Source organism: Bos grunniens, chromosome 8 (genome assembly GCF_055505025.1).
Source record: "Bos grunniens cultivar Pamir isolate PY7600 chromosome 8, Bosgru_T2T1.0, whole genome shotgun sequence".
Classification (NCBI taxonomy): domain Eukaryota; kingdom Metazoa; phylum Chordata; class Mammalia; order Artiodactyla; family Bovidae; genus Bos; species Bos grunniens.
In genome coordinates, this window is record NC_141172.1 from 6,268,110 (window position 1) to 6,296,046 (window position 27,937).

The 27,937-nt window shown below is 50.5% G+C and overlaps 1 protein-coding gene across 4 annotated transcripts in view; it reads right to left on the bottom strand.

The window, feature by feature from the left end:
* Positions 1-4,524: 4,524 nt before the first annotated feature.
* Positions 4,525-27,937, bottom strand: part of BLK (BLK proto-oncogene, Src family tyrosine kinase) — a 51,954-nt gene continuing 28,541 nt past the window's right edge. For 2 of the 4 annotated variants that reach the window (XM_086414742.1, XM_086414744.1), the window contains exons 2-13: positions 22,899-23,007; positions 20,516-20,570; positions 19,000-19,093; positions 18,062-18,160; positions 16,967-17,070; positions 12,739-12,885; positions 12,122-12,274; positions 10,660-10,839; positions 9,483-9,559; positions 6,931-7,081; positions 5,845-5,976; positions 4,525-5,161 (exon numbers count right to left, since the gene is read on the bottom strand). In XM_086414742.1, coding sequence (XP_086270868.1) covers positions 4,956-5,161; positions 5,845-5,976; positions 6,931-7,081; positions 9,483-9,559; positions 10,660-10,839; positions 12,122-12,274; positions 12,739-12,885; positions 16,967-17,070; positions 18,062-18,160; positions 19,000-19,093; positions 20,516-20,570; positions 22,899-23,006 — 1,506 coding nt within the window. In that variant the 5' untranslated portion in view covers position 23,007 and the 3' untranslated portion in view covers positions 4,525-4,955. Of the gene's footprint in view, positions 5,162-5,844; positions 5,977-6,930; positions 7,082-9,482; positions 9,560-10,659; positions 10,840-12,121; positions 12,275-12,738; positions 12,886-16,966; positions 17,071-18,061; positions 18,161-18,999; positions 19,094-20,515; positions 20,571-22,898; positions 23,008-26,709; positions 26,922-27,693; positions 27,855-27,937 lie in introns of those variants that run through there. The other 2 variants (XM_086414741.1, XM_086414743.1) reach the window with 2 other exon arrangements.

A 27,937-nucleotide genomic window follows, 5' to 3' on the forward strand; every position in this document is an offset into this window, starting at 1 on the left:
GGGGCTAAAAATGAGGAAGAAAGAAATAACACAACCAAGAAATAAGGCCAATGGCAAGAAGCTTGTACAAGTCTAACTTGTCTCTTCCCCAGGTGCCCTGCTTCCCAAGTGGCACTAGTGATAAAGAACCTGCTGCCAACATAGGAGGCTTAAGAGACACAGGTTCAGTCCCTGGGTCAGGAAGATTCCCTGGAGGAGGGCATGACAACCCACTCCAGTATTCTGGCCTGGAGAATCCCATGGACAGAGCAGCCTGGTGGGCTATGGTCCATAGGGTCGCACAGAGTTGGACACTAATGAAGCAGCTTAGCACACACCAGGTGCCCTGGTCTGGTTAGTTACCCATGCGTGCAAGCCAGCCCGTGTGTGCATGTGTATAACATCATATGCACATGCCCCACCCCTCTTGTCCAGTTTCCAGAACAGAGGCCACAGATTCCACTTCTCTCTGGGGAGCAGAGGGCACACAGCCCAGCTCATCCATGAAAGGCCAAGTGCTGGTGGCTCATGGAAAAGGCCATTCGGTCCAGAGCAATGAGCAAGAGGTTAATTTTAACCAAGAGCCTGCAGAATGACCTTGGCCTAGAAGGAAATGCTCCAGCAGAGGCACCCCCAGAGGGGACCCTCCTCCTTCCAGGAGACATCAGGCCAAGATTAGGGACCCCCTGCCCTCCTGCCCTCCTTCCTCACAGCGATGCTGTCAGCTTATGGGCAGTTGTCCCCTTCACCTCATCAGTCCTCAGTAATCTGCCTTTAGACCCCTTGGGACTGGCTCCCATCAGCCCTGTCAGCCTCTGCTACCCACGGGAACCTGGTGGCCCAGGGGCCAAACTGATTTGAAACAGAGGCGGAGGGGCTGGGGGTGAGCAGGCTGGGCTCCCACACTGACCCCCACGTGACCCCAGGGAGATGCTGTCTGTACTGCGCCCCCGGCAGGCAGGGGAGCGATTGTGTGCTGACCTCCTACCGCATGTACAACCCATACCCGAAGCTTCATGCACAGTATCTCAGCTTACCCTTGGCTTCCCTGTGAGATAGTATGTTTGTGTCCATTTTAAAGACAGTGCAACTGAGGCCAAGAGAGGCTAAGTAACTGGCCAGGGGTTTGGCAGCCAGTAAGAGGCAGATCCAAGAGGTGGAGTGAACACTTCCTGGTTCCTCTGAAGCCTGTCCTTCCACAGCACAATGGACAAGTGGCCCGGGAACAAGGCCACAGGGGTCTGGGCCCAGCCTATGGATGGGTCTGGGGCAGCGCCAGCTCCGCCTCCAGCAAAGTCTAACCTCCTCGTTCTCCCAGGAACTCCCCACTGGAATGGGCTCTGCACTGAGGCTCACCTGGGCTTGCGTCCCCGATGCCCGAGCTCAGCAGGTGACCTTACCTCTCACAGACGAGGTTTTCTCATCTACAAAGGGGCCTAGTAACAGAATGGGTTCTGAGGTTTCATGTGGCATGTGTCATGTGGCACAAACAGAAGTAGGAGCGTGGCACCGGGCAGGTAACAAAGGTGTGCAGCCTGCTCCAGCATCCTCGCTGTGATCACAGCAATGGATGTGAGACACACGCTCCCACGAGTGAGGTGTATTTAAGAGCCCTTTGGGAACAGATTCTTGTCTTCCTCATCACTGGAGCCCTTCATGGCCAAGGAGGAACTGAAAGGTCAAAAAGTCCCTGCAGGTGCCAGCCAGATCTTTCCACACACCCACCATTCTGCCCAGAAATTTTAATTTTCCCCAGTATCTTCTGGACACTCCCTGATGGCTATTTTTATGTTCTTGGCTGCTGTCAGGTGGAGTCGTCACCCCGTGAGTTATCAACAGAATCCCCATCTCATGGGCAAAGACTCTGGCCACCTCACCTCTCCGGGGACCACAGTTACTGTCCCAAGGATGAGACTCCATCCAGCCCGCGGTCCCACCAGCACCAGATATTTCTCCTCCTTGCTTTTCCACCAGGCGCTCACAAAACCTTCCTGTCATCCTCTCGGAGCAGTTTGCTTATCCTTATTAAGAGGATAGCCCCACACGGCCACTTAGCCTGCCCTGCACGAGTTGGGTCCACCCCAGTCCTCGCTTTTCACCTCAGTGCTATCTGCTGGATCCCTCAAGTGCTGGGTGTGAAGCCAGGGTCAGCGCTCCGGCCCCTCCCCTGCAGTGATGTGATGGTGAGTGGCACCGTCAGCCTTGCCGCCTCCCCTCGTTCGGGACTAGGAGGAACCCGGTGGCCACTCAGGTGGCCGACATCTGAGAGGCCGCGTAGAGCCGGGGACCCCTTTGTAAACTGTCAAGTGCTCTGTCCTGGGGGCCCCATTCTCATTAGTAACTTTAAAAAAAATATCGGCTTACTGTTCTTTTGGCTGTGCCCCAGGGCATGTGGGATTTTAGTTCCTGGACCAGGGATTGAACCCTTGCCCCCTGCAGTGGAAGCATGGAGTCTTAACCACTGGACCACCAGGGAGGTCCTGTGAGTAATGTTTTAAAGGCTCTGGACTCTGTTCCATCAAGTGAATAGCTCTTTTGCCATGGTTAAGAAATGAGGTTTTTCCAGGGAGCTAATTAATCTGATTTGGAGAATTCTCAAATACAAGAAGGGCTTCCCAGGTGGCTCAGTGGTAAAGAACACATCTGCCAATGCAGACGCCTCAGGAGACACGGGTTTGATCCCTGGGTTGAGAATATCCCCTGGAGGAGAAAAGAGCAACACACTTCAGTATTCTTATCTGGAAAATCCCATGGACAGAAGAGCCTGGTGGGCTACAGGCCATGGAGTTGCAAAAAGTCGGATACGACTGAGCAACTTCATACACACACAAATACAAAGATGTCTGTTTTCAAAAACAAAACAAAACAAAACAAAAGCCTGCAATAAACTAAAGTCTGCCCTCCAGGAAAGCGGGTGAGCTGGGGTGGGCAGAGGCTAGACCGGGCCCCGGCCCTGGTCTGTGGACCTGGTGTGACTCTGAGTCCTTATCTAGGCCTCAGTGTCCACTCGTGAGAGGCTGAGAATGGAGTGAGGGTTGGGCTAAATGATTGATTTTCAAAACCATTTAAAAGTCACATTCTGTTCAAATAACCCTTGTGAGGCCTCTGAGCTTGTGAGCCAGAGGCAAGAGGGGCTGCTGTGCTTGAGGTGGGTGGGCTTTCTCCCAGCCGCTCAGCCTACTGTGAGCCTCCTTCTCCTGAGAGCCCAGCATGGAGGCCCAAGGCTTCAAGGGGGCATGGTCTGAGACATCTGGACAGAATCTTCCTGGAAGAATGGTTAAGAGTGGTGAGTCCTTACTCCGCTATTTACTAGCTGTGTGGCCTTGGGTTGATTACTTACCCTCTCTGTGCCCCAGGTTTCCTCATCTCTAAAACAAGGATCATAGGATCTGCTGCTGCTGCCGCTAAGTCACTTCAGTCATGTCCGACTCTGTGTGACCCCATAGACGGCAGCCCACCAGGCTCCCCCATCCCTGGGATTCTCCAGGCAAGAACACTGGAGACCTCTCTCTTTATACCCAATAAATATGGACTGATCATGAAGCTCTGTTCAGTTCAGACTGTCACAGGATCAGAGGAGTCGAAACACGGCAAGTTGTTGGCCAGAGGTTTGGGGGAGGGTGGGAGGGAAGAACAGGTGGAGCCCAGGGAATGACAGTGAAGCTATTCTGTAACCCTGGAACGACGGCATGGGAGTATACATAGGTCCATACCCACAGAACACAAGGCAAAGAGTGCATCCTGAGGTAAACTGTATGCTGAGTTGCTTCAGATGTGTCCGACTCTTTGAGACCTCATGGGCTGTAGGCCACCAGGCTCCGCTGTCCAAGAATACTGGAGTGGGTTGCCATGCCCTCCTCCAGGGCATCTTCCCAACCCAGGGATCAAACTCATGTCTCTTACATGTCCTGCATTGGCAGATGGGTTCTTTACCACTGCGCCACCTGAGAAGCCACACAGGTATACTATGGATTTCAGTTAATAATAATGTGTTGGCTCATCACTGATACGATTGCAAGATGTTAACAGTAGGGAAAGTTGGGGGTGGGGCGGGATGAGGGGTTAAATAGGGATTCTCTATACTTTTCATTCATTTTTCTGTAACCCTAACAGCTCAAAGAAGTAAAATTTAGCATAAACAAAACAGAAACATGACAAATGGGGAGCTTCAATGAACAGCACGGAGCCTGGAACGTTCCTTCGTGTTACCATCCCCAAGTCACCTGTTTATGCTCCCGGTCCAGGGACCCAGAGCCCGGGGCTTGCTCGCCTCCCTTGCATGCGCCACTGCTGAGCAAACCCCCTTTCTCCCCATCACCCAACTCAGACCTGGAGGCTGAGGATGTCTGAGGTGAGAGCGCCACCTGCTGGCCCTATTCTAGCTGCCCTAAAAGGCAGTGATGGCGCCCTTGTCTTGGGGCTGGGGTCCTCGATTTCCTCTTGAAACCCAGTGCCATCTGCGAGCCCCTAGAGGCACCACTCATACAACCACGAATGGCAGGTATGCGACGTCCAGGCTTGTCGCCAAGAACGACAAGGGAAACGTCAGGTCTCGCGACTTTATTTCCGAAAAGTCCCAAAGTGCTGAGCGCAGTCTGGGTCAGGTGAGAGTCGCTGGACTCAGGTCGCCGGTGGCCGACTCCTCGTTTCTGGTGCCAGCACAGGGAGCCTTCTGTGACGTGATGACGGACACCGAGGAGTGTGTGATCCTCGTCACCGGGTCATCCTCGTGAGGAACATGCGAGGTAGGTTCTATTGTGGTTCATCCCCTTTCTGCCAGTGTGAAGAGGCGCTAAGAGGCTAAGTCGCCTAGGGGCGCACAGCCGGAGAGGTGTGGCGCTGCGATTGGATCCTGCTCCAAAGTCCAGGCCGTGACCCAGCTGCCTCTAGTTTCCTCATCTGAGAAATGGGCGTGCGGACATCTCCCCGCCTTTCGGTGCATCTGGGGCTGAGGCCAGACAGTTTTGCACGCGGGCCTAGGGCTGCAGCTCGTACTGGCCCTCGGTGGCCGTGTGGAAGTCCTCGAGCACCGACTGCAGGAACTCGAAGGTGGGCCGCTCCTCCGGCCGGCTGCGCCAGCACTCGGCGATGACGCCGTTGTACAGCTCAGGCGGGCACGAGTCTGGGCGGGGCATGCGGTAGCCGCGCTCCAGGTTGCGGATGACCTCGGGGTTGCTCATCCCTGGAGGTGGAAGGGACGTGGCTGAGGACCGGCGGGGGCCCGCGAGGCATCCACCGCCGTCTCTGCCCTCAGCCCGGTTGGTGCCACCTTTACACATCCCTCCATTTATTTTTTATTGCTTTGAGAACAGTGTAGATGATCTCAGTGCGGGGCAGTTCCTCCTGCATGGGGTGCTACCTGCTTACCTGGGACTGTCAGGCACACAGGTGAGCATCACTCACCAAGCAGGTGCTTGGTGAACAGGCCCCAGCCCCTCCCATAGGCTGCTAAGGGCCCAAGCCCTTCAGATCGGCCTGGGGGTTGATTCTCAGGATGGAGGTTTGGGGGCTGTACCCACGATGTAAGGCCAAGGGAGGGACCATTTGGCCACTCAACTGAGGGCAAACTAACTGGAAGAGATTTGAATTCAGATCCCCACCTTAACTGAATTCCAGGTTTGTGGACTCACTGACCTCTGCTGGATGCAGGGGACACAGTCCTGTTTCCAAGAGCAATGCTGAGGGGAGGAAGGGAAGCCCCGCCCCACCCCCAGAGTGGCACACCTGGGTTTCAGTTTCAACCATGGGGCTCCATTCTGACATGCAGGTGGGCAGCCCCAGGCCCTGAGGATGGGACATCTGCCATCACAGCCGTCTCAGGATGGCCCTGAGCCTGGAGGGTCGCTGCAGGACACAGCTGCCTACCTGGGTAGGGCACACGCCCATAAGTGACAATTTCCATCAGGAGGATTCCAAATGACCACACGTCCGCTTTGATGGTGAACACCCCAAAATGGATGGCCTCTGGGGCGGTCCACTTAATGGGGAACTTGGCCCCTATAAGAAAGCCATGAGCAGCTTCATGAGGCCATGACTGACTTCCTCCACACCCCCAACTCCTTGCTCTTTCTCCCCCAGCCCCTGCCCTGCCTGGTGATGCCTGGGTCACTGTATCAGACAGAAATGCGCCCAGGGAGTCATTCAGACCCATAGGACGCATGACCAGGAGTGTGAAGACCCTGGGGGTCCACAGCACCAAAGGACAAATACCACCCCTGTCTCCCGCTTTGTGTCTTTGCCTAAACTGGCTTCACTGGGCGACCAGCATGTGTTTCCACCTGGCACTGAAGAGGTCGTTTCCACCTCCCATTAGCCTTGTTTACTAACAGGAACCCATGACTGGGGCAAGTCATTTAACTTGTCCTTGCCTTAGCTGGGCTCTCCTGATGGCTCAGACAGTAAAGAATCTGCCTCCAATGCAGGAGACCTGGATTCAATCCCTGTGTCAGGAAGATCCCTTGGAGAAGGGAATAGCTACCCACTCCAGTATTCTTGCCTGGGAAATCCCATGGACAGAGGAGCCTGGTGGGCTACAGTCCATAGGGTCGAAAAGAGTTGGACATGACTGAAGTGACTGAGCAGGCAGGCATTTAGGGCAGTGTTTTCTAAAGTCTGCTCTGTGAACCCTTGGTTCTATGAGAGGTTCACAGAACCTACGTGGAAAAAGTTTCTGGGGTTCCAGTGACTTTGGGAGACACAACGGGAAACATATGTGCCCTGTTACTTAGCTGCTGCCTTCTCACTGCCTCTATTATGCTGCTATGGGCTGGGAATCTCCAAGAGGACTCACAGAATGGGTGGTATCTCTAACCCCACTCTCACATAGTCATTCCTCCTGAGGCAACTGTGGTCTGCAGAGCACGTCGGGGAAATGCTGAACTAGTTGGGAGTAAGGTCAGACTTGCACGACAAGAAGTCCAAGGGGGACTGGGGAGTTGGGGTGCTGCTCACCCTCCTGGGCGGTGTATTCATTGTCGATGATCCGGGCCAAGCCAAAGTCACCAATTTTGCAGCACAAGGCCTCAGACACCAGGATGTTGGCCGCTCTCAGGTCCCGGTGGATTGAATTCATCTGCTCGATGTACGCCATTCCTTCTGCAATCTGTGGGAGGGGGCCCCACAGTGAAGGCCAGACCCCTCAGGGAGAGAAAGGACTTTAGGCCACCCTCTGCATCAGAGCCAGGCGGGGTGAAGGTTCCAAGATATGACAGGACGGGGGGAGCTGCCATGTGGCTGCAAAGTGGGGCACACAGGCTGCGGTTGGAGGGGAGCTTTGCACTTCATGCTGTAGAGCAAGATAAGGAGCACCCAGAAGGCAGAGTGTGCATGCGTGTGTGTATGTTTGTACACAGAGCAAGGCGTTAGCGTGATCAGAATGTGTTTTAGAAGCTGTTCACCTGGAAGGTTCTGATTTTCTGCTTTCCTAACCTTCAGATTCTTGGCCACATCTACTTATAAACCTATTTATTTGCAGAGTACATCATGAGAAATGCTGGGCTGGATGAAGCACAAGTTGGAATCAAGATTGCCGGGAGAAATATCAATAACCTCAGACACGCAGATGACACCACCCTTATGACAGAAAACAAAGAACTAAAGATCCTCTTGATGAAAGTGAAAGAGGAGAGTAAAAAAGTTGGTTTAAAGCTCAACATTCAGAAAACTAAGATCATGGCATCTGGTCCCATCACTTCATGGCAAATAGATGGGGAAACAGTGGAAACAGTGACAGACTTTATTTTTTTGAGCTCCAAAATCACTACAGATGGTGACCGCAGCCATGAAATTAAAAGATGCTTGCTCCATGGAAGAAAAGTTATGACCAACCTAGACAGCATATTAAAAAGCAGAGACATTACTTTGCCAACAAAGGTCCATCTAGTCAAAGCAATGGTTTTTCCAGTAGTCATGTATGGATGTGAGAGCTGGACTATAAAGAAAGCTGAGCACCGAAGAATGGATGCTTTTGAACTGGGTGTTGGAGAAGACTGTTGAGAGTCCCTTAGAGTGCAAGGATATCCAACCAGTCCATCCTAAAGGAACTTCCAATGACTATTTAGGGTAGGACTGATGTCCTAAATAGTCATTGGAAGGACTGATGCTGAAACTCCAATACTTTGCCCACCTGATGCCAAGAACTAACTCATTGGGAAAGACCCTGATGCTGGGAAAGATTGAAGGCAGGAGAAGAGGATGACAGAGGATGAGATGGCTGGATGGCGTCATCAACTTGATGGACATGAGTTTGAGTAAACTCTGTGAGTTGGTGATGGACAGGGAAGCCTGGCGTGCTACAGTCCATGGGGTCAGAAAGAGTCGGACACAACTGAGCGACTGAACTGAACTGAACTTATAAACTCAGGTGACTTTTCACATCCTTTGCCTCTAGGGGACCCAAGATTTCCTGAAGGATTGACAGAGATCATTGACAACGAGTGAGAAAAGGAAAAGAAAGGGAAAAAAGGGAGTGGGCAGGCTTATCACTGAGCTGTGGTTTGAAACCAGTTACCAGGCTTAGTTTTCCGAGACCACCTCACCATCCTGTTCAACCCAGCCTGTGTGCACCTCAGTGGAAAAAAGGGGGTGGAAAAAAGGCACGGTGACCTCAGTTCCTGCCCTGATACTTATAGCAGATAACGACTTGGAGGGGGGTGGGGGTAGTGTGGGATAGGGGAGGGTGCCTCCCTCCAACAGGATGTGTGTGTGTGTTTCTGCGTCTCACGAGCTGACCACAGACCGGAGCTCTTCTTCTGAGAGTTCCAGTTTCAACAGACACACACGCAGGGCCACCAGATGTGCTTTGCTGCCAGTTAGAATCCTCAGCTAAAGTCCCCCGGGAGGAACGTTTCCTTCCTCTTCATTTTGCTCCTCACCTCATGATGTCCGAGTCTACAGAAGGCATTGATTGGCACCATCTGAGGATGGAGGAGGTCACCACAAAGTGCTGACCTACCATATGACGTGGAATTCGTGGGGACTTTCTGGGTTCCCCACACCATCCTTTCTTCCTCTGGTCCTCACCAATAGAACCTTCATGGCTGCCTAGGAGAAAGACTACATTTCCCAAGCTCCCTTGCAGCTAGGTGCGGGCAGGTGACAGGTGGCCAGGGGGCTGGGAGAGCAAGTGTAGTGAGTGACTTCCAGCACTTGGCTCTAAAGGGAGCGGGTGCGGTTTGCCCCCTCTATCCCACTTCTTCCTCCTGGCTGAGGAGGACAAGGTGCTAAAGCATGAGCAGTTTCCCTGGGTGGAAAGATGATCTATTAAGACCCAGTGGGTGGAAGAAACCTGGGTCCCTGTGACTCTGAGGGGAAGCTTCACTGCCCGCCCCAGACTGCCCACCTCTGGTGCTTACACATTGAAGCTATGATGACTTAGGCTTTCTGTCTCTCACAGCCCAGCCTAAATCTAATGGACACAGCCTCCAAAGAGTTGATCTCGCTGAGCCACAAGGGCAGAGGACAGGGCCCAGGGGCCTGGATCACTGCACTTGGTGCTCACAAACCTGGGCCGACATGTCAATCAGCCTTGAGAGGGACAATCGGCTACCTTCATCCGTCTTCAGGAAATCCAGCAGGCAGCCTGAGGAAAGAGAAGTCGCAGCTGAACTTCTGCAGGGTGACCCGACCCTGGCCGGGCCGGCCTCTCGGGGTGTGGGCTGCTGCCCACCTGGGCAGGAAGTGGGTGGCACTCTTTCGGGTCTCTTGTGCCCCCACAGCTGCAGGTGCCTCTGCTCTACAGAAACTCCCATCTCAGCCCTCACAGCTCCCAAGAGGCGCTGATCTGCTGCCAGCTGCTCGGAGGACGTGATGTCTCGGTCCGGTTCAAGGTCACACAGTCAAGGAACCGGGTCAGAAACTGCTCATTCCCTGCATGACATTACAAAGCATCTTCCGTCCACTTCACCCTTTGTTGGCAGACATTCTGCCTCCGAGGATGCAAGAAATCACCAGAATTACGGAGACTCATCTCCTGGAGCTGGTACAGGGGACAGATGCTGCTCCTCTTTGGTACCTAAGAGCAGGGGACTGCTCACCTGAGGGGTGGCTAAGAGGTGAGCCAGGGAGCCACATGCCTCCAGCTCAGTGTAGGACCCCTTCATGACACCCTTTAAGGAACAGACAGCATCAACACAGCATTTTAGGATCTGACAGGAGTCGGGGTGTGGTCAGGATCATAGGAGGGGTAAGAAGGATTCCCCAGGCCCCAGCAGAGAATGGCCATACTCTAGACCTCAGTGGCCATCTCACCCAACCTCTCATCATCCGTGTTGAAAATGTTCATAGGGTTGTACAAGGTCTCCTGGACTAGAACTGTCTCTGGATGCCCAGCCTACTATTGTTTAGACTTTGCTGCCCTCTGTCCGCCCCAGGGGGTGCCAAGCACAGGAGGCTCCCTGCAAAGATGCTGGTTCAGGGTCTCCTGAGCTATGGAAACTCCTCTATAAGGACAACTTAGCTGTCTTGTTCTCATCATCCTTCACTCTGCCCCCACCCATGCATGTGGAACACTAGATCTGCAGGATATTGGCTGATGGATCCAGCTCATGCCTCAGTAGTCCCCTGAAGAGGTCCCCCGGCCAGCAGATCAGCCTTATCCTTCTCGGAGCCCCCAAGCCTGGACTCTCACCCTCAAGCCCTCCTGCCTCTGTGTGAGGGACACAGCCCTGGGCAGGTCCCCACCTCTGGCCATATATTCGGTCACGATGTAGATGGGCTCCTTGGTGACCACAGCGTAGAGACGGACCAGCCTCTCATGCTGGAGAGTTTTCATCAGGTTGGCCTCACCCAGGAAGGCCTCCGGAGACATGGTTCCCTCCTTCAAGGTCTTGATGGCCACCTTGATGTTGTTTTTATAATAACCTGAGCCCGGGGGACAGAAGAAGAAGAGGATGTTCAGAAGACTTGGAGGTGGGGGGAGGTGATCCCTTATCCAAAATCTACGTAAGCTTCCAGGAGCCATCCCTGTTCTATATAGATGGGGCACTGAGGCCAGAACCCCACCCCCGGAAGTGATCCTAGGCTGGAATTACAGCTCCTGATGGTGATGGATGCGCCCGCTTACCTAGAAGGATTCAAGCCTGTCCCGGCCTCCTCTGCTAGACAGGAACCCTGGGCAGTTAAGGAAATTACCCAGCCTGGGAGGGGGGCCGTTTCACCTCCTGGTCCCTACAGCCAGGTCCGGGGTGCATCCCTTTTGTCCTCCTATCCCTACCTAATGAATCTCTTCAACCACTTGATAACGTCAGTATGGCAGTAAGCATCACAGCCCGTGGCAGAATCATAGAGGAGGCAGAGGTGGCCGGGGCCTCCGTGCCCCTCTCTGTGCCCTGTGATGTTCATCTCTAGATCCTTATAGCTCCTGCACCACCACCGCCCCCCGCCCCCGCCCCCGCCCCGCCACCACACCGCCCAGTCCATTAGGTCCCTGTCTGCACTGAAGTGAAAAGATAAGTCAGGACTCAGACTTGCAAGGAGCCAGGGGGAGCGCCTGCCAGGGGTGCCCCAGGCATCAGTCTTGGATGCCAGAGGAATCAGGGAGGCAGCAGGGTCCCACCTTGAAACCATGCCCCAGAGACACGGACCTTTCCAGGGATAAAATAAAGCATCCTTTATATTCTGATCGCACATTGGTAAGCAGAGGAGCAGCCATTCACTGTAATTGAAGGCGAGGCCACAGGGGCCGGGAAGTTAAGGGATGGGCCAGTCTCACAGCTGCATGTGGTGACTTTGTTATCAGGGTCCTGGAGCACCTGGTTCACCTCTCACCCTGGTTAACATAGTGTTTCCACCCAGTGAGACAAAGCTAAGAGGAGCTAGCCAGGCTCCTCTTCCAGGTCACACAGGTGTCAATGGCAAAGGCAGCTCTGGGCAGTGAAGAAGGAAGGCGGGAACGGGCTGGGGTGGAGGCAGGGGGAGAGCTGGATTCTACTCCTGCTTCATCACCATATCAGAACAGCTGAGGGCAGGTGACTTCAGTGTTCTGTACTTCCATTACCTTGTCTGTAAAATGGGTATATGGTCCCAGTCCCTTCCCCTTCACAAGCCTCTATGGGAAGGACGAGGCCCAGTGCAGATCCTGAGTCTTCTGCGCTCTAGGATGCAGGGCAGTGGGTGAGCAACTCCTGGAGTACCACATACTCACCCATCCAGACTTCACCAAACTGCCCGGATCCAAGCTTCCTGACCAGCTTGAGAGACTGCCGGGGGATTTCCCATTCATCCTGGCCCCAGGGGTTCTGGGGAGCCAGGCTCACACAGGGGTGGGTCAGCCTTTGGCACAACCCGTCCCCTTTCTCTGCATTAGGAAAGAAGAGATGAGCTGGAGGTCACAAGCATAGACAGATCTGTGGAGACCATACAGATCATGAGAGCTGTATCATTCCCAGCTATGTCCCTGCTCCTTCTTGACAGCCCCACATCCACCCCAAGTTCAATGTGCACAAGTGCACACACACACACACACACTCAGCTCTCTGCATTTGTTTTACATAAAATAAGCATGATATCATTGTCCTGCTGTCTCTAAGAGTGAAAATACTTGCTATTCTCCATGTGGTCACAGCCAACATAGAGGATCAGGGAGACAGACAGGGAATCATTATGTTGACAGTTAACACCTCAGGTCCAGCCTTGGGATAATCCTCCACCCCTCCACCAAAACAGCACCACTGGTTCATGCGATCTTGAGAACTCAGTGACGGAGGGACACGAGGGCTCCTCTGGCGCAGCCCAGCCCTCTATCAGATGCCCCCCTCTTACTAGTATAGTGCTGCACCAGAGCCTGCAGAGTGGGGAAGGTGCTCCGGGGGGAGATGTAATAGCCGCCTTCGTCCAGGGAGCGGATCTTATAGTGTTTGATCACCTCCCCCTGCGTGGTCACATCCTTCACAGACAGAGAAAAGGCACCTAGAGAGTTAACAAAGACACACCATGAGAAGTAAGACACAACGAGGGAAAATCAGGATTTGGATTTGGGGCTTCATTTCAAGGCCTTGGAAAAGTGCTGTTAGTTGCTCAGTCGTGTCCAGCTCTTTTGAGACCCCATGGATTGTAGCCCTCCAGGCTGCTCTGTCCATGAAATTCTTCAGGCAAGAATACTGGAGTAGGTAGCCGTTCCCTTCTCCAGGGGATCTTCCTGACCCAGAGATCAAACCCAGGTCTCCTGCATTGCAGGTAAGTTCCCCCAATTCTGCTTTCCATTTTGACCATCATCAGTTACCTTTTTCTTTGTCTCACCCTCCACCCTCCTGGAAGCCTTTCCTCTCAGCTCATTCTAACTCTGTCCTTGGCATTCCTCCTCAAGCCTCCTAATACTGCTCCAGAACTCTGGAGCATGCAGAATGCTCTCTTAGCCATCAGGCTGTTCCCCTACTTGGGCACCTGTGACTTGAGGACCCTTTGCCCTGGAATATTGAGAAATACAGAGTTTTTTGGAGGAACTAGGAGATTGACTCACACATTCATTCCTTCATTCCGTTTAAAGATTGACTCTGCCCCACATGCAATGCTGCCAAGTCACTTCAGTCGTGTACGACTCTGTGCGACCCCATAGACGGCAGCCCACCAGGCTCTCCCTTCCCGGGATTCTCAAGGCAAGAACACTGGAGTGGGTTGCCATTTCCTTCTCCAATGCATGCAATAGCAAATTACAACCGGAAGCACTCCTGTCCCTGGGGAAGAGCATAATAAGACACAACCCAGGGCTTCTGTTCAAATCCATACACACATCTACGTATTCTGTTTTCTAGGTTAATGTTTCCTGCGGTCGGAGGTTGCAGATGCCAAGGGTTAAGAGCAATTTAGGAGGCAAGAGTTTCCAGCTGGGAAATTTTCCATGAACTTGATATTTTTATAAGGCGCCTCTGTTCAGCTCTCTGGGTGCCACATACTTCCACTTTTATTTGCTAAATGAGAAACCTGAGGCCCAGAAGGGGGATGTCGCTTGCCCCAGGGCCCTTGGCTGATAAGTGGTTGGCTTGGGGGCTCCCGTGACCGTACTAAAGGCGCGCCTACCTCAGGCAGTACCACCCTCCGCCACCAGGTGTCAGGCTCGAACACCTCTTGTCCTGGGCGTGGGCGCTTGATTTTTGCCCTGCGCTGTTTGTCTTCAGGCGTCTTTCCTCCCTTTTCAGACTATCACCCCATCTCACATCCCTTCTCCCCTACCTTGGCCATTGCGCCTCTCTCATCGCCCACCTGCAAAAGGATGTGGAGAGGCCGCGCGTCCTGTGGCGTGCCCTGCCGCTGACACAGCCCGCCCCTCGTATCCTACCTCAGCCCAACCTGCACGCTGCAAAGTGTCTTCCCAACTTCGCCGCTGGCGAGTGCAGCAAGCTCGGGTATCACAGGAACCAGAGAGTGGCGCTAGTGAGCACATTCATCCACGCACCACCGTAGTGAGGAAAAGAGCTATCTTCTCCATTCCCTCTGCTGTTCCCTGCTTGTGATGCCTCCAGATCAGCCAAGGAGGCCCGAGTCTCTTCCTCCAGTGCCACGGGAGCTCTTATTTAGGGCCTCTCTGCTGTGTGGGCTCCTCTCAGGGCCTGTCCCTAACATCTTTTTACAATTTGGCATTCCTTCTTCTTAAGACGGGTCTCAATCCTTCCTGTTCACAATATCTGGATCCCCTGCCCTGCCTCCACCCTGTGGCTGGAATGCTCTGGGGTGCGGGGCTGGGCTCCCAGAGACTGATATTTTCGTAAAGGCCACCTGTCCTTGAACTGGGAAACTGGTCAGTTCTAACAAGCATATCAATAAAATTAGTCTCGAGAGGCTAAGGGATGTTCTGGAGACCTCTTAGGTTAGAACTCGCTGCCCGCCTTCTGAGAGCAGTGTTCCTTCCCACCTGAAGAGGCTTTGGATTTCTGCGGAGCGTGTGCGCATGTGTATAGAGGTGCTGTATACTTGGCGAGGGGTCTTCTAGCCCCTGCTCCAACTGGCCAATCCCAGCCTGGACTAGCTGTGGGGTGGGGGGCAAGGACAGGAAGAGACACCTCACCTTTAGAGATCCTTTCCTCCTTCACACTGAGGCTGGGGTGGCTTTCCCTCCAGAGGGCCCCTTAGCAACAGGCAGCCATTAAAACATCATTTCCTGGTGAAATGACGTAATGTCTGGCATTTGCTTCACAGTAATAGGGCTGGGGATGTACATGAAATCAGATTATCTGGGTTGATTATTGTTGAAGCTGGGTGTTGAGTACAGGGGTTCCGTTTACTATTTGCTTTACTTGTGTATGTGTTTGAGATATTCTACAGCAAACAAAACATCTAGTCATCTTCACTCTGTTTGGGAAGTTCTCCTCCATCTGCCCAGTGTTAGGTCTGTTTGACACATTTTAGAGCTTGTGAAAACTTTCAGAGCCTCTCAGATGATTGGGCCCTGATGCGTCTTCACTGTTGGTCTAGAGCGAGTCACTTCTTCCCTCAGTTTCCCCATCTTTCAAATGGGGATACCGGCCCAGTATCTCAAAGATGGAAGGCTAGAGGCAAACCCACTAGGAAGCATATGCCTCAAGGTTCACAGCAGTACCTTCATAACAGCCCCAAACTGGAAACAAGCCCAATGCTACCAGTATGGAGAAAGAGCTTATGGAATATTCATATCCTGGATTCTGTTTAGCTGTCAAAGTCAACAGATTATTGCTGTTGCCTCGGCCATGCAAATGCATCTGTGATGGATGGAACTGTGTCCCCCCATCCCTGCTAATTCCTGTGCTTGTGTCCTATACCCCAGTGATGTGACTATCTTTGGAAATAGGGTCTTTAAAGGGGCGGTTACATTATTGAGGTGGGTCCTGATCCACGCAACTGGTGACTTTATAAGAGGGGATGAGGACGCAGACATATGCAGAGGGATGACCACATAAGGATACAGGGAGAAGTCGGCCACCTACAAGCCAGGGAGAGAGGCCTCAAGGGAAACCAACCCTGTGGACAGCTTGACCTTAGATTCCTGGCCTCTGGAACTGTGGGAAAGCACGGGTCTGCTGTTTAAGCCTCTCAGTTTCTCGTACTTTACTACAGAAGGCCTAGCAAACAAATACAGAATTTTACAATGTTGAGTGAAAGGAATAAGACACAAAGACTAAAATGGCTTGATCCCATTTGTATAATAAAGGTGAAAAACAGGCAAAACATGCGTGGTAAAACTATAAAGAAAGGCAAGGAAGGGCTTCCATCAAAGTCAGGATAGCGGTGGCTCCTCTGGGGGTGAAAGGTGAATCAGGAAGGGGTACCGGTGGGGCAGTGAGAGGGGCTCTGGGCATCTGGAATATTCTTGCTCTTGTAGTTACACAGATGTTTACTTATTATGACTCTATGGTTATAATTCTGCTCTTGTTCATAATTTATGCAATTTTTTAGATGTGTTTTATACTTGATAGCCAAAAGCACTTTAAGAAGGAAAGACAGAAAACTAACAGAGAAAACCCAGTGACCTCAGAGTGGCGGCAGACACATTCCACTCGGTCAGTGGGTTTAAATCTAGGAGTCCCCGCAGTTCTCATGATCACTACCCCCTTCTTTTGTATCACAGGCTGTGCCCCAAACTTCCGATGCCTCCCAGGCTCTTGCAAGTGTCTGAGCCACAGCCTCTGACTGAGATGATCTCTAAAGATTCTTTCAAATCCTTTGATTCCAGATGGGTCACCCCCCTTTCTGCCCCCCACCAGCCTCAGCGCTCCCGCTGGCCCAGGCAGTGTGAGACCGGCCCGCAGTGGCTGGAGCAGCTGTCTAACTCCCTCTCCAATCCCCCACCCGTGTTGGGTGCATTTCTAGCCAGGTCTTGGGAGAGCTGTCTGTGTGCACAGCCTCAAATACTGGATACTCATGGGCTGTCCTGGCTGGCCTGATGTGGCGGGGACACCCAGGTGGAAGCTATCAGATCCTCCTGGCTGGCACCTCCCCTGACCCCCACCCAACTCCCAGAAGGAAGGCCATAGGTGGGGGTCCCCGGCTGCATGGTGAGGGCAGCAGGCCCCAGGCTTACCTTTGCTGGTTTCACTCTCTCTAATAAGAAAGGCGCCAGCCTTATTGACTGGAGCCAGAAGCTGCCTCTCGGCATCTCTCCGGCAAATTGATCTAAAGAACCACCTGGAAAGGAAAAGCACAAAGGCAGGCAGAGCTGAGAGTGGCCATGGTCCTGGGGATCTTGTCACCCAAGTCCCTTCCCCCTTGAGATACAATGTGTTCCTGTTGCCAACTTGACCCTGAGCTGAACCCCCGTGTCTTGATACATGAAATTCCCTCAGTCCCTTTTCCTCCTGTCAGCAATGGACATGGTGTTTCCTTGACAAGAAATGAGAATGGTGTTTGGTGCCCTTTGTTAATTTCGCTCTGGGTAAATGCACCCGATACCTTCGCCTACAGCCCACCCTCCTTGGGGTTGGTCTCCAGTGCTCCTTGAGCGTGGCTGGTTGAGGTGGACCTGCCCTAGCCTCCCTCTGGTCCAAGGAAAGGCCCAGGACTGGGCGTGCTGGGCAAGAAGCCCTCCCGAGGGTGAGCATCACTGGACAGGCACACCAGGCGAGGCTGCTAACCTGTTCCAGCTCTGAATTTGACAGACTCTGAGCTCCTTCAGGGGAGGGGCCGTGTCACTGTTGGTTTGGCGTCCTCCCCAGTCCTGGGCAGAGCCGGGCTCTGGCTCTGGTTGTTCAGGGCTGTAATGCCTGAGGCTGTGGCTGGTGCCGTGTGCTGTGAGTGATGAGGATTCTGTACAGGCTCTCCTGTAAGGCCCCCATCCTCTGAGTTCCCCCAGGTGTGAGCCCTGAGTGCTGCCCCCTGGAGGCAGGGGAGGAGGCTGGCTGGTTAAGGGCGTCCCTATCAGGTTAGCCAGGAAATGGGCAGCTCTTATTTTACAGATGGGAGGACTGTGTAGGCTCCCTGGTGTCCTTGGTGTCACACAGACGTTTAAACATTGTCTGGGATTTTAGACAAGCCTTTCCCAGCAACTCCGAGTCCCCACCCTAGTCCTGTGCCCTCTCTGCCGGGTTCACACCCTGCTCTGCTTTTTAGCTGCTTTCTGGCTCCGTCCTGCCTGGAACAGAAGCAGCCAGCACACCTGTGGGGCTGTCTGTCCACCTACTTTTCCACTTCCAGGGTCTCTACCCGGGCCACAAAGTTGCTGGGCACGTAGCCTTCTCTTCCTGTGATGAGAGACTTGGCCAACCACCAGTCTCCAGTTCTAGGAAGAAAGGAAAAACAGAATGGGTAGTGACTCTCAAGGGCCTCTCCCTGGGTAGCTCACAGCCCACAGCAGCATCTCAGGCAGAAAATTCGAGAGGCAGAGTCGGGTAGGGAGAAGGGACGGGGCCAGTGGCTCAGTCCCTGAGGTGTCTGGGTCATTTCCAACTTGCAAGCTTCCTTCCAGGGAAGAAGGGGATAATACGGCCTCCAGGGGAGGTTCATCTACACAGCCTGATTCACCCAAGAGGGGCCCAGTCTTCTAGTGAGCAGCCTCCTCTCGATAAATGGGACACTTTTAGAGTTTAGGGAGTAAGTTTGTACTGGATGGGAAAGACAGAAACAAGAAGGGCTGCTAAGAAAGGACGAACCAAGAGCCATTCTGCTCTTGGCTGGAGGCCCTCATAGAACTTCGAGAACAAAAGCAGCATCCAGGTTCCACAGGACAAGCACGATGTTTGAAGCAGAGTATAGACTTTGGAGGAGTTTCTGAGAAGAAACCCTGGTTAATTCTGGACACAACTGACTCTAACCCAGAGCTGTGATGGAGCAGTCAGGCAAGCACTGTGGGTGTCAGGAGGGCTGCATGGAGGAGGTGACATTAGAGGTGGGTTTTGAAGGAAGGACAGGATTTTGACAGCAGAGCAGGAGGTAGTGAATAGGAGCCATCTCACCAGAAAGACGTTTTAAAAGTACGTGGAGGAAAGGTGATTGGGTCAAGTTTAAGAAAGTGCTGGGTGACTGGGCTGGAGAAGATATTCAGGAGGCAGCTGTGGGGTGTCAGGGTGGGGAGAGGGGAGGGGGTCCTGCAGGGATGGGGATGGTGTCCTGGACACTTACTCCTTCAGGATCTGCAGCTTCTCCCCCTTCAGCATCTGCAGGTCCCGGTCGTTCATGGCCTTATAGTCATACAGGGCCACCACGAAGTGATTCTCTAAAGGGAACAGGTTAGACATGGCCGCGAGAGCCGTGGTAGGGGCTGGGAGAGTCCCAGGGGTCTAGGGAGATGAGCTCTGTGGACCTGAGAGCTGCAGACCTAAGTCTGGGACCAGCGTGGGCAGATCTCTCAGCACCTTGTGGGCCGTGAGCCTCCCCTCCTGCCCTCCCCGCCTCTGCTCCAAGGGGAGTAGTGGTCTCAGAACACGACAGCTGTAACTTTGACCTGTGACTGTGCCCAGGGCTTGGTCACAGTGCTCAGCCTGACAGTACCCAGACAAGCTGGTGGTCCCACAACAGAGGTGGGGAGGGGGCTCCGGAGCTTGGCTTAGCGTTTTTCCAGGGACCACTACTTCTCTGCACAGCTCTGGGGAGCCAAGACCCCTCCAGGAAAAGGTCATCTGGAGACCACTTATCTTCCCTGGGAGTAGATGATTCAGCTTTGTCACCAAAGCCTGGCTATTCACCCCCTCTGCCGGGAAGGAGGGGCTGGAATACATGTGCTGAAGGCTGTTGGTTTATTTCCTTCCCCTGAGCTTTCTTCCTGGAGGTTCGAAATCCCCAGCAGGAAGTGAAGGACCCACACCCCCCACCCCACAATGGTGATTCATCGTGTCCTCAGCAGGATAAGAAACTCCAGGCACCAGGCGAGGCCCCTAACTGGGCTCCAGCTCTTCTGAGTAGACAGACTCTGAGCAACTTCAGGGGAAGGGCCATGTCATAATTAGTTTGGCATCCTCCGCAGTCCTGGGGCAGAGCTGGGCTCTGGGTTGATTGCTTGGTGCAGTGGTGTGACTGCCTGAAGCCTGAGGACCCCAGGTGCTGGGTGCAGGTGGGTGATGAGGATGCTGCGGTGAAGCACTCCTGGAAGCCCCACCCCATGAGCCCCCTGCCCGAGTCTGAGCTTCTGACGCAGGACGGCCAAGGTCATTCATTATGTCATCTCCGCAGTCCCTCCCATCAGAGTGAAGTGGAGGCTGGGGGTGGTTAGAAGGTTGGTGGGGGGCCTTTAAAAGTGGGTTGGGAAACAAGATGGTGCTTCCATGTGTGGGACAGAGCAGGGGCTGGGAGGCAGAACATCGGCTTTCACCCTTGGAAGCTGGGTGCTGGAATCTCTGAAAGCCTGGGTTTGATGATGCTGTCTGTATTTGCGGTAACTCTTTTGCTGTTCATTTATAGTTTGTAAAGTCTTTTGCAAAGACTGAGGCTCAGATACTGAAGGAGCTGGTGCTTAGACTCCTGGAGAGATCCCCTTTGACAGGTGAAACCTGGGGCACCTCACTCAGCCTCCCTCCAGACTTCTCCCTCGAGGGCTTGTCTTCTCCAGGCAGCGGCTCCCGCCTTAGCCCCTGGTCCAGCCTCACGAAGCCGGGGCCCAGAGGACGTGGCCAGGGGGCGCTCAGCTGCAGCCCCTTCTTACCTTGATCTGGGTGCGTGGTGTCAGGAGGTGGGGGAGTCAGGTGGTTAAACACAACCTAGAGCGGAAATGCAGGCGCTCTATATTAGTTCACACCCTGAGGTCTGGGTGGGGCCCTGTGGGGCGAGGCTGCCAGCTGGAGGGTCTGGGGGAGCCCGAGCTGCACAGTTAAATTCTATATGAGCTGCTGAAACTCTCCAGGTGCCAGCACCAATCCCCACTACCCACCCCCCACCGTCTGCCAGACCACACACAGGGTTGGAGGAGGAGTACATGGGGATGCCCCAACTTCGTAAGAAGCAGCTGTGGAATTGGGGGTGGGGAACTGGATCACCAGCCAGGGTATAAGCCTGGCTCTGCTTTAAAAGATGAAGTTGCAAAAGAGTATTTGTTCTCGAGGGAAATTATTTAAAAAGCATATTTCGCTAAAATTCAGTGAATGTATTCCCAGAAAGTGTTATACAGAAATGCTCCTAGCCCCCCAAAAAATTAAATAAAAATTGTTGAAGTGTGGAAATCACTCTTTGACCAAAGACAGACAAATAGACAAACTGGCTGGGAAGTCATGCAATGAAATTCTGGACAGCTCTAGGAGTTTGCGGCTACAGTCCTGCACATTCACGTGGATAAAACCCACATATGTAACAGAGATCAGAAACTCAGGTCTCCAGGCCTCCCTAGTGGCTCAGTGGTAAAGAATTCATCTGCCAGTGCAGGAGGCGCGGGTTCGATTCCTGATCTGGGAAGAGCCCACATGCCGAGGAGCAGTTAAGCCTGAATGCTACAACTACGGAGCCCGCGTGCCCTAGGACCCGTGCTCTGAGAAAAGAGAGGTCACCACCGTGAGAAGCTCGTGCACGACAACTAGGGAAGAGCCTGAGCAGCAGCAAAGACCCAGCACAGCCAAAAATAAACCAATAAATAAACATTAAAAAAAAAAAAGATCCCACGTCTCGACGAATATGTGCCATCTGATTCAAAGGGCAAAATCAAACTGAATAGTATACAGAAATGCGTACATATGTGATCACACCGAAAAAGTGAAGCTGAGAAATGATAAACACTCAGGTCAGTGAGCCCCGAGGTGACGATGATGGACTGGGGGCAGCAGACGGTCTCAACTGGTCACTTTCTGCTTCTGAGGATGAGGGGGTGCTGTGCTGGGTGTTCATTTTGTTCTTAGTTTCAACTTGATGTATGTGTTACACATATTCCTTTTGTATTCTATATTTATTGAACACAATTTTGAAGTAGCATTTTGCAAAACGGCATGTATCGCATGGTTCCGTTGAAAATATAAACACATAAGTAACATACAGGAAAGGGGCCTGGAGGCAGGAGCTCTGAAGTGAAAAATCCTGGTATCATTGGGCAGTGGGACAAATGAGTATTTATAATTTTTTTCCATAATTAATATATATTATGTGACTTTTTAAAAAAAGTTAAAAGCATTCCAAACTCTAATACTTATTAGCAAGTAACAAACTCAATTTAAGTCAGAGTTTGCCCAGTGAATCAATCGTTCATTCAACAAACATTTCGTTATTTGCCAAGCCCTGCACTAAATTGGGACATAGATGGAGAAGATTTCTCTAGAAAATGGGATTCGCAATCCCCTCTCCCCCAACCACCTCAGGTCACTGTCAGAATAAAGCAATGGCCAGATGGATATGCTGATGGGGGCAGAGAGATCTGGAGTGGGGGATCCAGGCATGACTCCCAGCTGCCCCAAATGAAAAGGGGTAGGTGGCCAGGCAGGAGGAGACATGAATAGTCGTCTAAAAGTGCATCTTTGGGGATGGTACCATCAAATGGTGCTTTGAGAGCAGACCAGAGGGGACAATGATCTCCAGGAGCTTCTGGGCAGGGATGGGGCAGCAGATGTTGTTAAATGCTCCAGACTCCCCCAATTTCCTTTTTTCAAGTTGACATTTCTTTATTTCCTTTTCTCTTCAGGCTGCCCTTGCCCATTGAAAACTGGCTAAGAATTAACAGGTAGGCCTACCAGGCTTGGTCCTGTGCTAAAGGCAGTGTGCCTTCTATACCTGTATATACACTGCATATGGTCACAGCCCCATCAGAAAGGCATTCTAACTGGACCCATTTTACAGATGCAGACACTGAGGCATAGGGGAGGTAAGTAACCTCCTTCGAAGCACACAGCTAATAAATTTTGACTCAACAACCTGGCTGCTTAATTTTATACTATACCACCACCACGACTTGAGCCAGGGTGGCCGTGGGAGGGGGCCTGTTTGTTGGAGCCCTGAATTATCTAGAGATGGTGCTGGCCCTGGCTGGAGACAGGTAACAGCCCTGGAGCCGCACAGGTAGGCTCTGTGCTCCCGTCGCCCACCCTCTCCAACTGGGCACCCAGGTCACTCACCAGGGATGGCAGTGGTGGGGGCTCTTTGCTCTGAGTGCTGGTCTTCACAGGGCTCCATCCACTCCTACCCTTCTCCTTGACCTGCCTTTTGCTGCTCACCACTCCCATCCTGTCAGAGAGCACGCAGCAGATCAGCGATGTTAGTTTTCAGAACCTCTGTGCACAAGAGAACCCCCAAACCCCTTCCGGTGGCCGATTACAAAGGTAGAGAGGCAGTAGTGGGGAGTGTGAATGTCAAAGTCAGAACATGAGTTCAGAAGGGGTTTGGGCGGGCTAAGCTTGTCTGCATCTTTTTCCAAGAGCCAGAAGAGGTGGCCCAGAGAGGAGAGACGCCTGGGTTTAGGACTCAGAGATGGTCTGGTCTGAGGAAAGTGCCCGAAACCTGCTGGGGTGGATCCCAGGCCCTGGGGACAGGAGCCTCGCTATCTAGAAAGAGGTGACCAACGCATCTGGTGGTCTGGGTTTCAGTCTTAACTTGGGAAGATCACATCCCCTCTCGTGGACCATGAGAACATTCTGAGGTTCTTTCCAGCTCAGGTTTTCAGATGAGATGCTGTAATTCACAGCACAGTGAGAGCACAGGCACCCAAGGTCAACTTCTCAGTAATACCTGGGAAAGTTCTCTAGAGGCGAATGGAATATGATTGAGATTTTTATTGAATAAAGAGACTTCAGTGACAGATGTGGGGAAGGCCCCAGCATCCCCACCATGTCATCAGCACCCTCACTCCAGGGGCAGCTGTTCGGGGAGAGCTTACTCTTGCCAACAACTGTACCTATCTCATATCATCCTTCAGATCTCCAAAATGAGTGCAAGTGGGAGGTCTGAGCTGGTAAATAGCTGGTTCCTGGTCAGACACACAGAGCCAGTTTTGGAGCTTGGGCTGACCCTAGACCACCACGCTCCAGCTCACGCTGGCCCGCCCCCACCAGGCAGGTGCTTACGGAGGAAAGGGCTGTTGTCTGGAGGGTGTGTGGATGACGGGGTTCCTGACTGCCATAGGATATATACATCGTGCACCCCTTTCCCGCATCTCAGCGCCTTATAGTTAATGATGATTCATGGGTAATTAGCAGCATCTCCCCCTCTCTCTTAGTGATACATAAATGCTAGCCCTCTGAGCAGCAGCCTCTTAGACTCAAAGTAACACCGTAAAGCATTTCTTTCAGAGTTAAAAAGCACACGCCTCGTATTATTTCTCTTCAAAATCATCTTGAAATCAGAAAAGACTATAATAATTGTGAATAATGGATACAGAACCATAGTAACAAATAACCCACAAGTATTGTTTTTTAGTATATTTCTCATACAGAACATTGTAAACTATGTGAGTAATATAGTACTAATTTTATTAGTACTATAATAATTACTAATTATTAGTAGTAATAACAATGTAAACTAATTACTAATTAGTTTTAGTTACTAATAATGAAAACAGTTCTGATAATTCACGTTGTTAAAGAATAACACTTTTTTCCTTGTATTTGTGGTGTGCGTGCTCAGTTGCTTCAGTCATGTCTGACTCTCTGTGATGCTATGGACTGTAGCCAGGCTCCTCTGTCCATAGGATTCTCCAGGCAGGAATACTGGAGTGGGTTGCCATGCCCTCTTTCAGGGGATCTTCCCGACCCAGGGATTGAACCTGGGTCTTCTGCATTACAGGCGGGTTATATACCGCTGAGCCACCAGCAAAACCCCTTTTTTGTATTTACTTGTATTTAAGTAGTCTCTTTTGTTGGTTTAGATCACCTTTAACATCAAATGAAATATAGCGCCAAAGTGACAGGTCACCGTTTCAGTTTTCAGAGATCTTTAGGGACCCATATCTTGGATAAGGGATAGTAGGTTTGTACTTGGAAGGGCTGCTGAATTTTACCAGGTGCCTATTTAACATCTATTAACACAGTAATTTCTCTTCTTTAATTTGTTGATGTAATGAATTATCTTGATAAATTTTTTTCTATTGAAATATCCTTGCATTCTGGAGTAAAAGCTATTAGGTTACAGTACATTAGTCTTTTTGATTCATGGTTAGATCCTATTTGTTAATATTTTATTTTGAATGAAAATCTATATTCCCAAGTGTGATTAGTCTATGAGGAATTAAGATGATGCTGGCTTCCTAACATACCAGGGCGCTCATCTTTTTTCCTATAATCTTGAGTAATTTAATAACATTGGGGCTATCTGTTCTTTAAAGGCTAAATGGAACTCAGCTGGTAAGTCCTCTGTTCCTGGGATTTTAAATAATAGATCTTTAAATAAATTTCCAATTTCTTCTACAGGAATTTGTCTCTTGCTATTTTTCCTCCTTCTTACACCATTTTGATAATTTATATGATTTATAAGAGGTCTTTGATTTCCTTTACTTTTCAAATTCATTGCAATGAAGGTTTACATCATACTGTTTTGTAATTATTTTCATTTCTTCTCTTTCTTGATTATGGCTTATTTCTTGTTCCCAACAGACATTAAAAGTACTTTCAATAATAAGTATGATTTTTTAATTGGATAAAATTATCTGAAAGTTTCTAAGACCAAATAAAGTTTTATACCAGCTTTAAAATTATGAAAAAGGAGAGTATAATCAAAATAGCATGTAAGTGGTATAAGAACAGATGTCTCACCAGTGAAACATAACAATAAGCATGCAAACAGAGTCCAGTACATATGGAAATGTGGCATTTTAATTCAGTGCAGAGCTGAGGGTTTATTTTAATAAAAGGTATTGAGAAGATATCTATCTACTTAGAAGAAAGTGCAACTGCACCCCAATCTCACACCACATTAAAAATAAGTTCCGGGTATACTGAAAAAAATATTAAAAATTTTTTTAAATTAAAAATTTGGAAGAACAATTAGGAGTCTAATATGTATGACCCAGGCTTCCCTGGTGGCTCAGTGGTAAAGAATCCACCTGCCAATGCAGGAGCCACAGGAGATGCAGGTTTGATCCCTGGATCAGGAAGATCCCCTGAAGAAGGAAATGGCAACCCAGTCCAGTATTCTTGCCTGGGAATTCCAATGGACAGAAGAACCTGGAAGGCTACAGTCCATGAGGTTGCAAAAGAAATAGATGCGACTTAGTGACTGAACAACAACATATGATTCAGAGCTGGAGATAACAATGAACCAAGATAGACTAGCTGGAAACTACGAGAGAATATAAAGACATATTCATAACAAAAAGGCAAATTCACAAATGCTAAAGGTACTAAGCATCAAATCAGTAGATGAGCAATAGATTGGGGAAAAGATTTGCAAACTGTATGGCAGACAAATGTCTATTTATAACATACACAGAGCTCATGAAAATTGACAAGAAGTATGGGATTAGCATATAATCTACTCAATAGAAAAATCAGTAAAAATATAAATAGGCAATCCATCCAACACAAATGTGAATCACTAAATAGGCATGTGAAAATGCTAAAATTACTTCCCAATTGGAAAACGCAAATCAGAGTATCAAGGAAACACTATATTACATCAATAAGATTGGGAAATAAATACAAGGAATGGTAATACCAATTGTTGATGATAGAGGGAAAATTGTGTTTCTTACACTTCTGGTACAAAAGTATTTATTATTGTTATTTCATCTGTTCTCTCTCACTCCATTTCTAGGTTGAAAGCTTTATGAAGACTGGAACTTTTGTATTAAACATTGTTAAATCTAAATTACCAAAACAGTGCCTGGCATGGAATAAGTGCTTCATAAACATTTATTGAACAAATAAAAGATTAAATATTACCAAACTTTTAGAAAGCAATCTTTAAAGTTCTATTAAAATGAAAAAATATACATACCTTTCGATTTACAATCTCTCTTCCAAGAATCTCACCGTGTAATAAGACATCATTATATAAGAATGTATAAGATATACATGCTTTATTGCAGCAATAAAGCATCAAAAACCAGAACATAAAAAACTTTGTAACTGCTCACCAACCATAAAGCTGGACTTTAAAACTCTCTAAAATATGATACATCTATTTTTAAAAAGTGCTAGATCTTTACCAGCGAGGCTAAGAGAATTTCTACAACATATTGTTAGGTGAGAAGGGCAGGATGCAACGAAGCAGGTGAGGTTTACCCACATTCGGAAAAACAAAAGAATGAGACGAGAAACCCCTGTATAGGCTTAGGGTTAGGTTTGGGAGGATAAACAGCAAGATGTTTACTTAGGTTATTGGCGGGGGAGGTAGAGACAGAAAAGGAGGTAGAACACCCCCACCCCCAACCTCCAACAGAAGGAAAAAGCAAATTTAAAAAAATGTGTGTGTGGGTGTGTGTAGGAGTGTTGATGCAAAGTAGGGCTCCAAAAAGATATTTCCTAAAATGTTAATATTGTTTATCTCAAATAATAGGACCTCATGTGACTTTTGCTTTCTTATGATTTTATATGTTCCTTGAATTCTTTAACAGCAAGCACATCTTATTGGTACAAGCAGAAAAATGAAAAAAGAAGTGAATGACTTGCTCAGCACCAGAGAGGGTGTAAGACCTGCCCCAGGGTCAGCCCCAGCACTGGGGAACGACTCCCTGGGTCTCAGGCTTTTCCTCCTGGCTCAACGAAGGGTCGGCGGGCAGCAGCTTCTAGAATTTTCCCTACATGGACATCTGGTTCTGCACCTGTGCAAATGACCAACCCTGTCTGGTCAACCCTATTGCCACCAGTTTTAAACTTTCTGTGCAAACCTTTCTCTCCACTTAAACAACAGAACTGGACATCCACATAACTTGACGAGAAGTATCAATACAATTCCTCAGATTAAATCACCACTACTTACACTTCCTTGTCCTTCAGTTCCTTAGCAGTGTGTATGCAGATGGTTTTCCATGGGTTTTCTAAACACATAGGTTCTCCAGGGTCCCTCCACCCCTGGGGCTCTGACTGGAGCCCGAGTTAATCAGGAGGGCATGTGACGAGCAGCGTCCTGCCCCGTGCTTGGGCTGTCACCCTGCTGTGAAATTTTAGCAGTGTCAGGCTGGGTGGAGCCAGGAAACTCAGGGTCCGTGCAGAAGCCCTAGGCA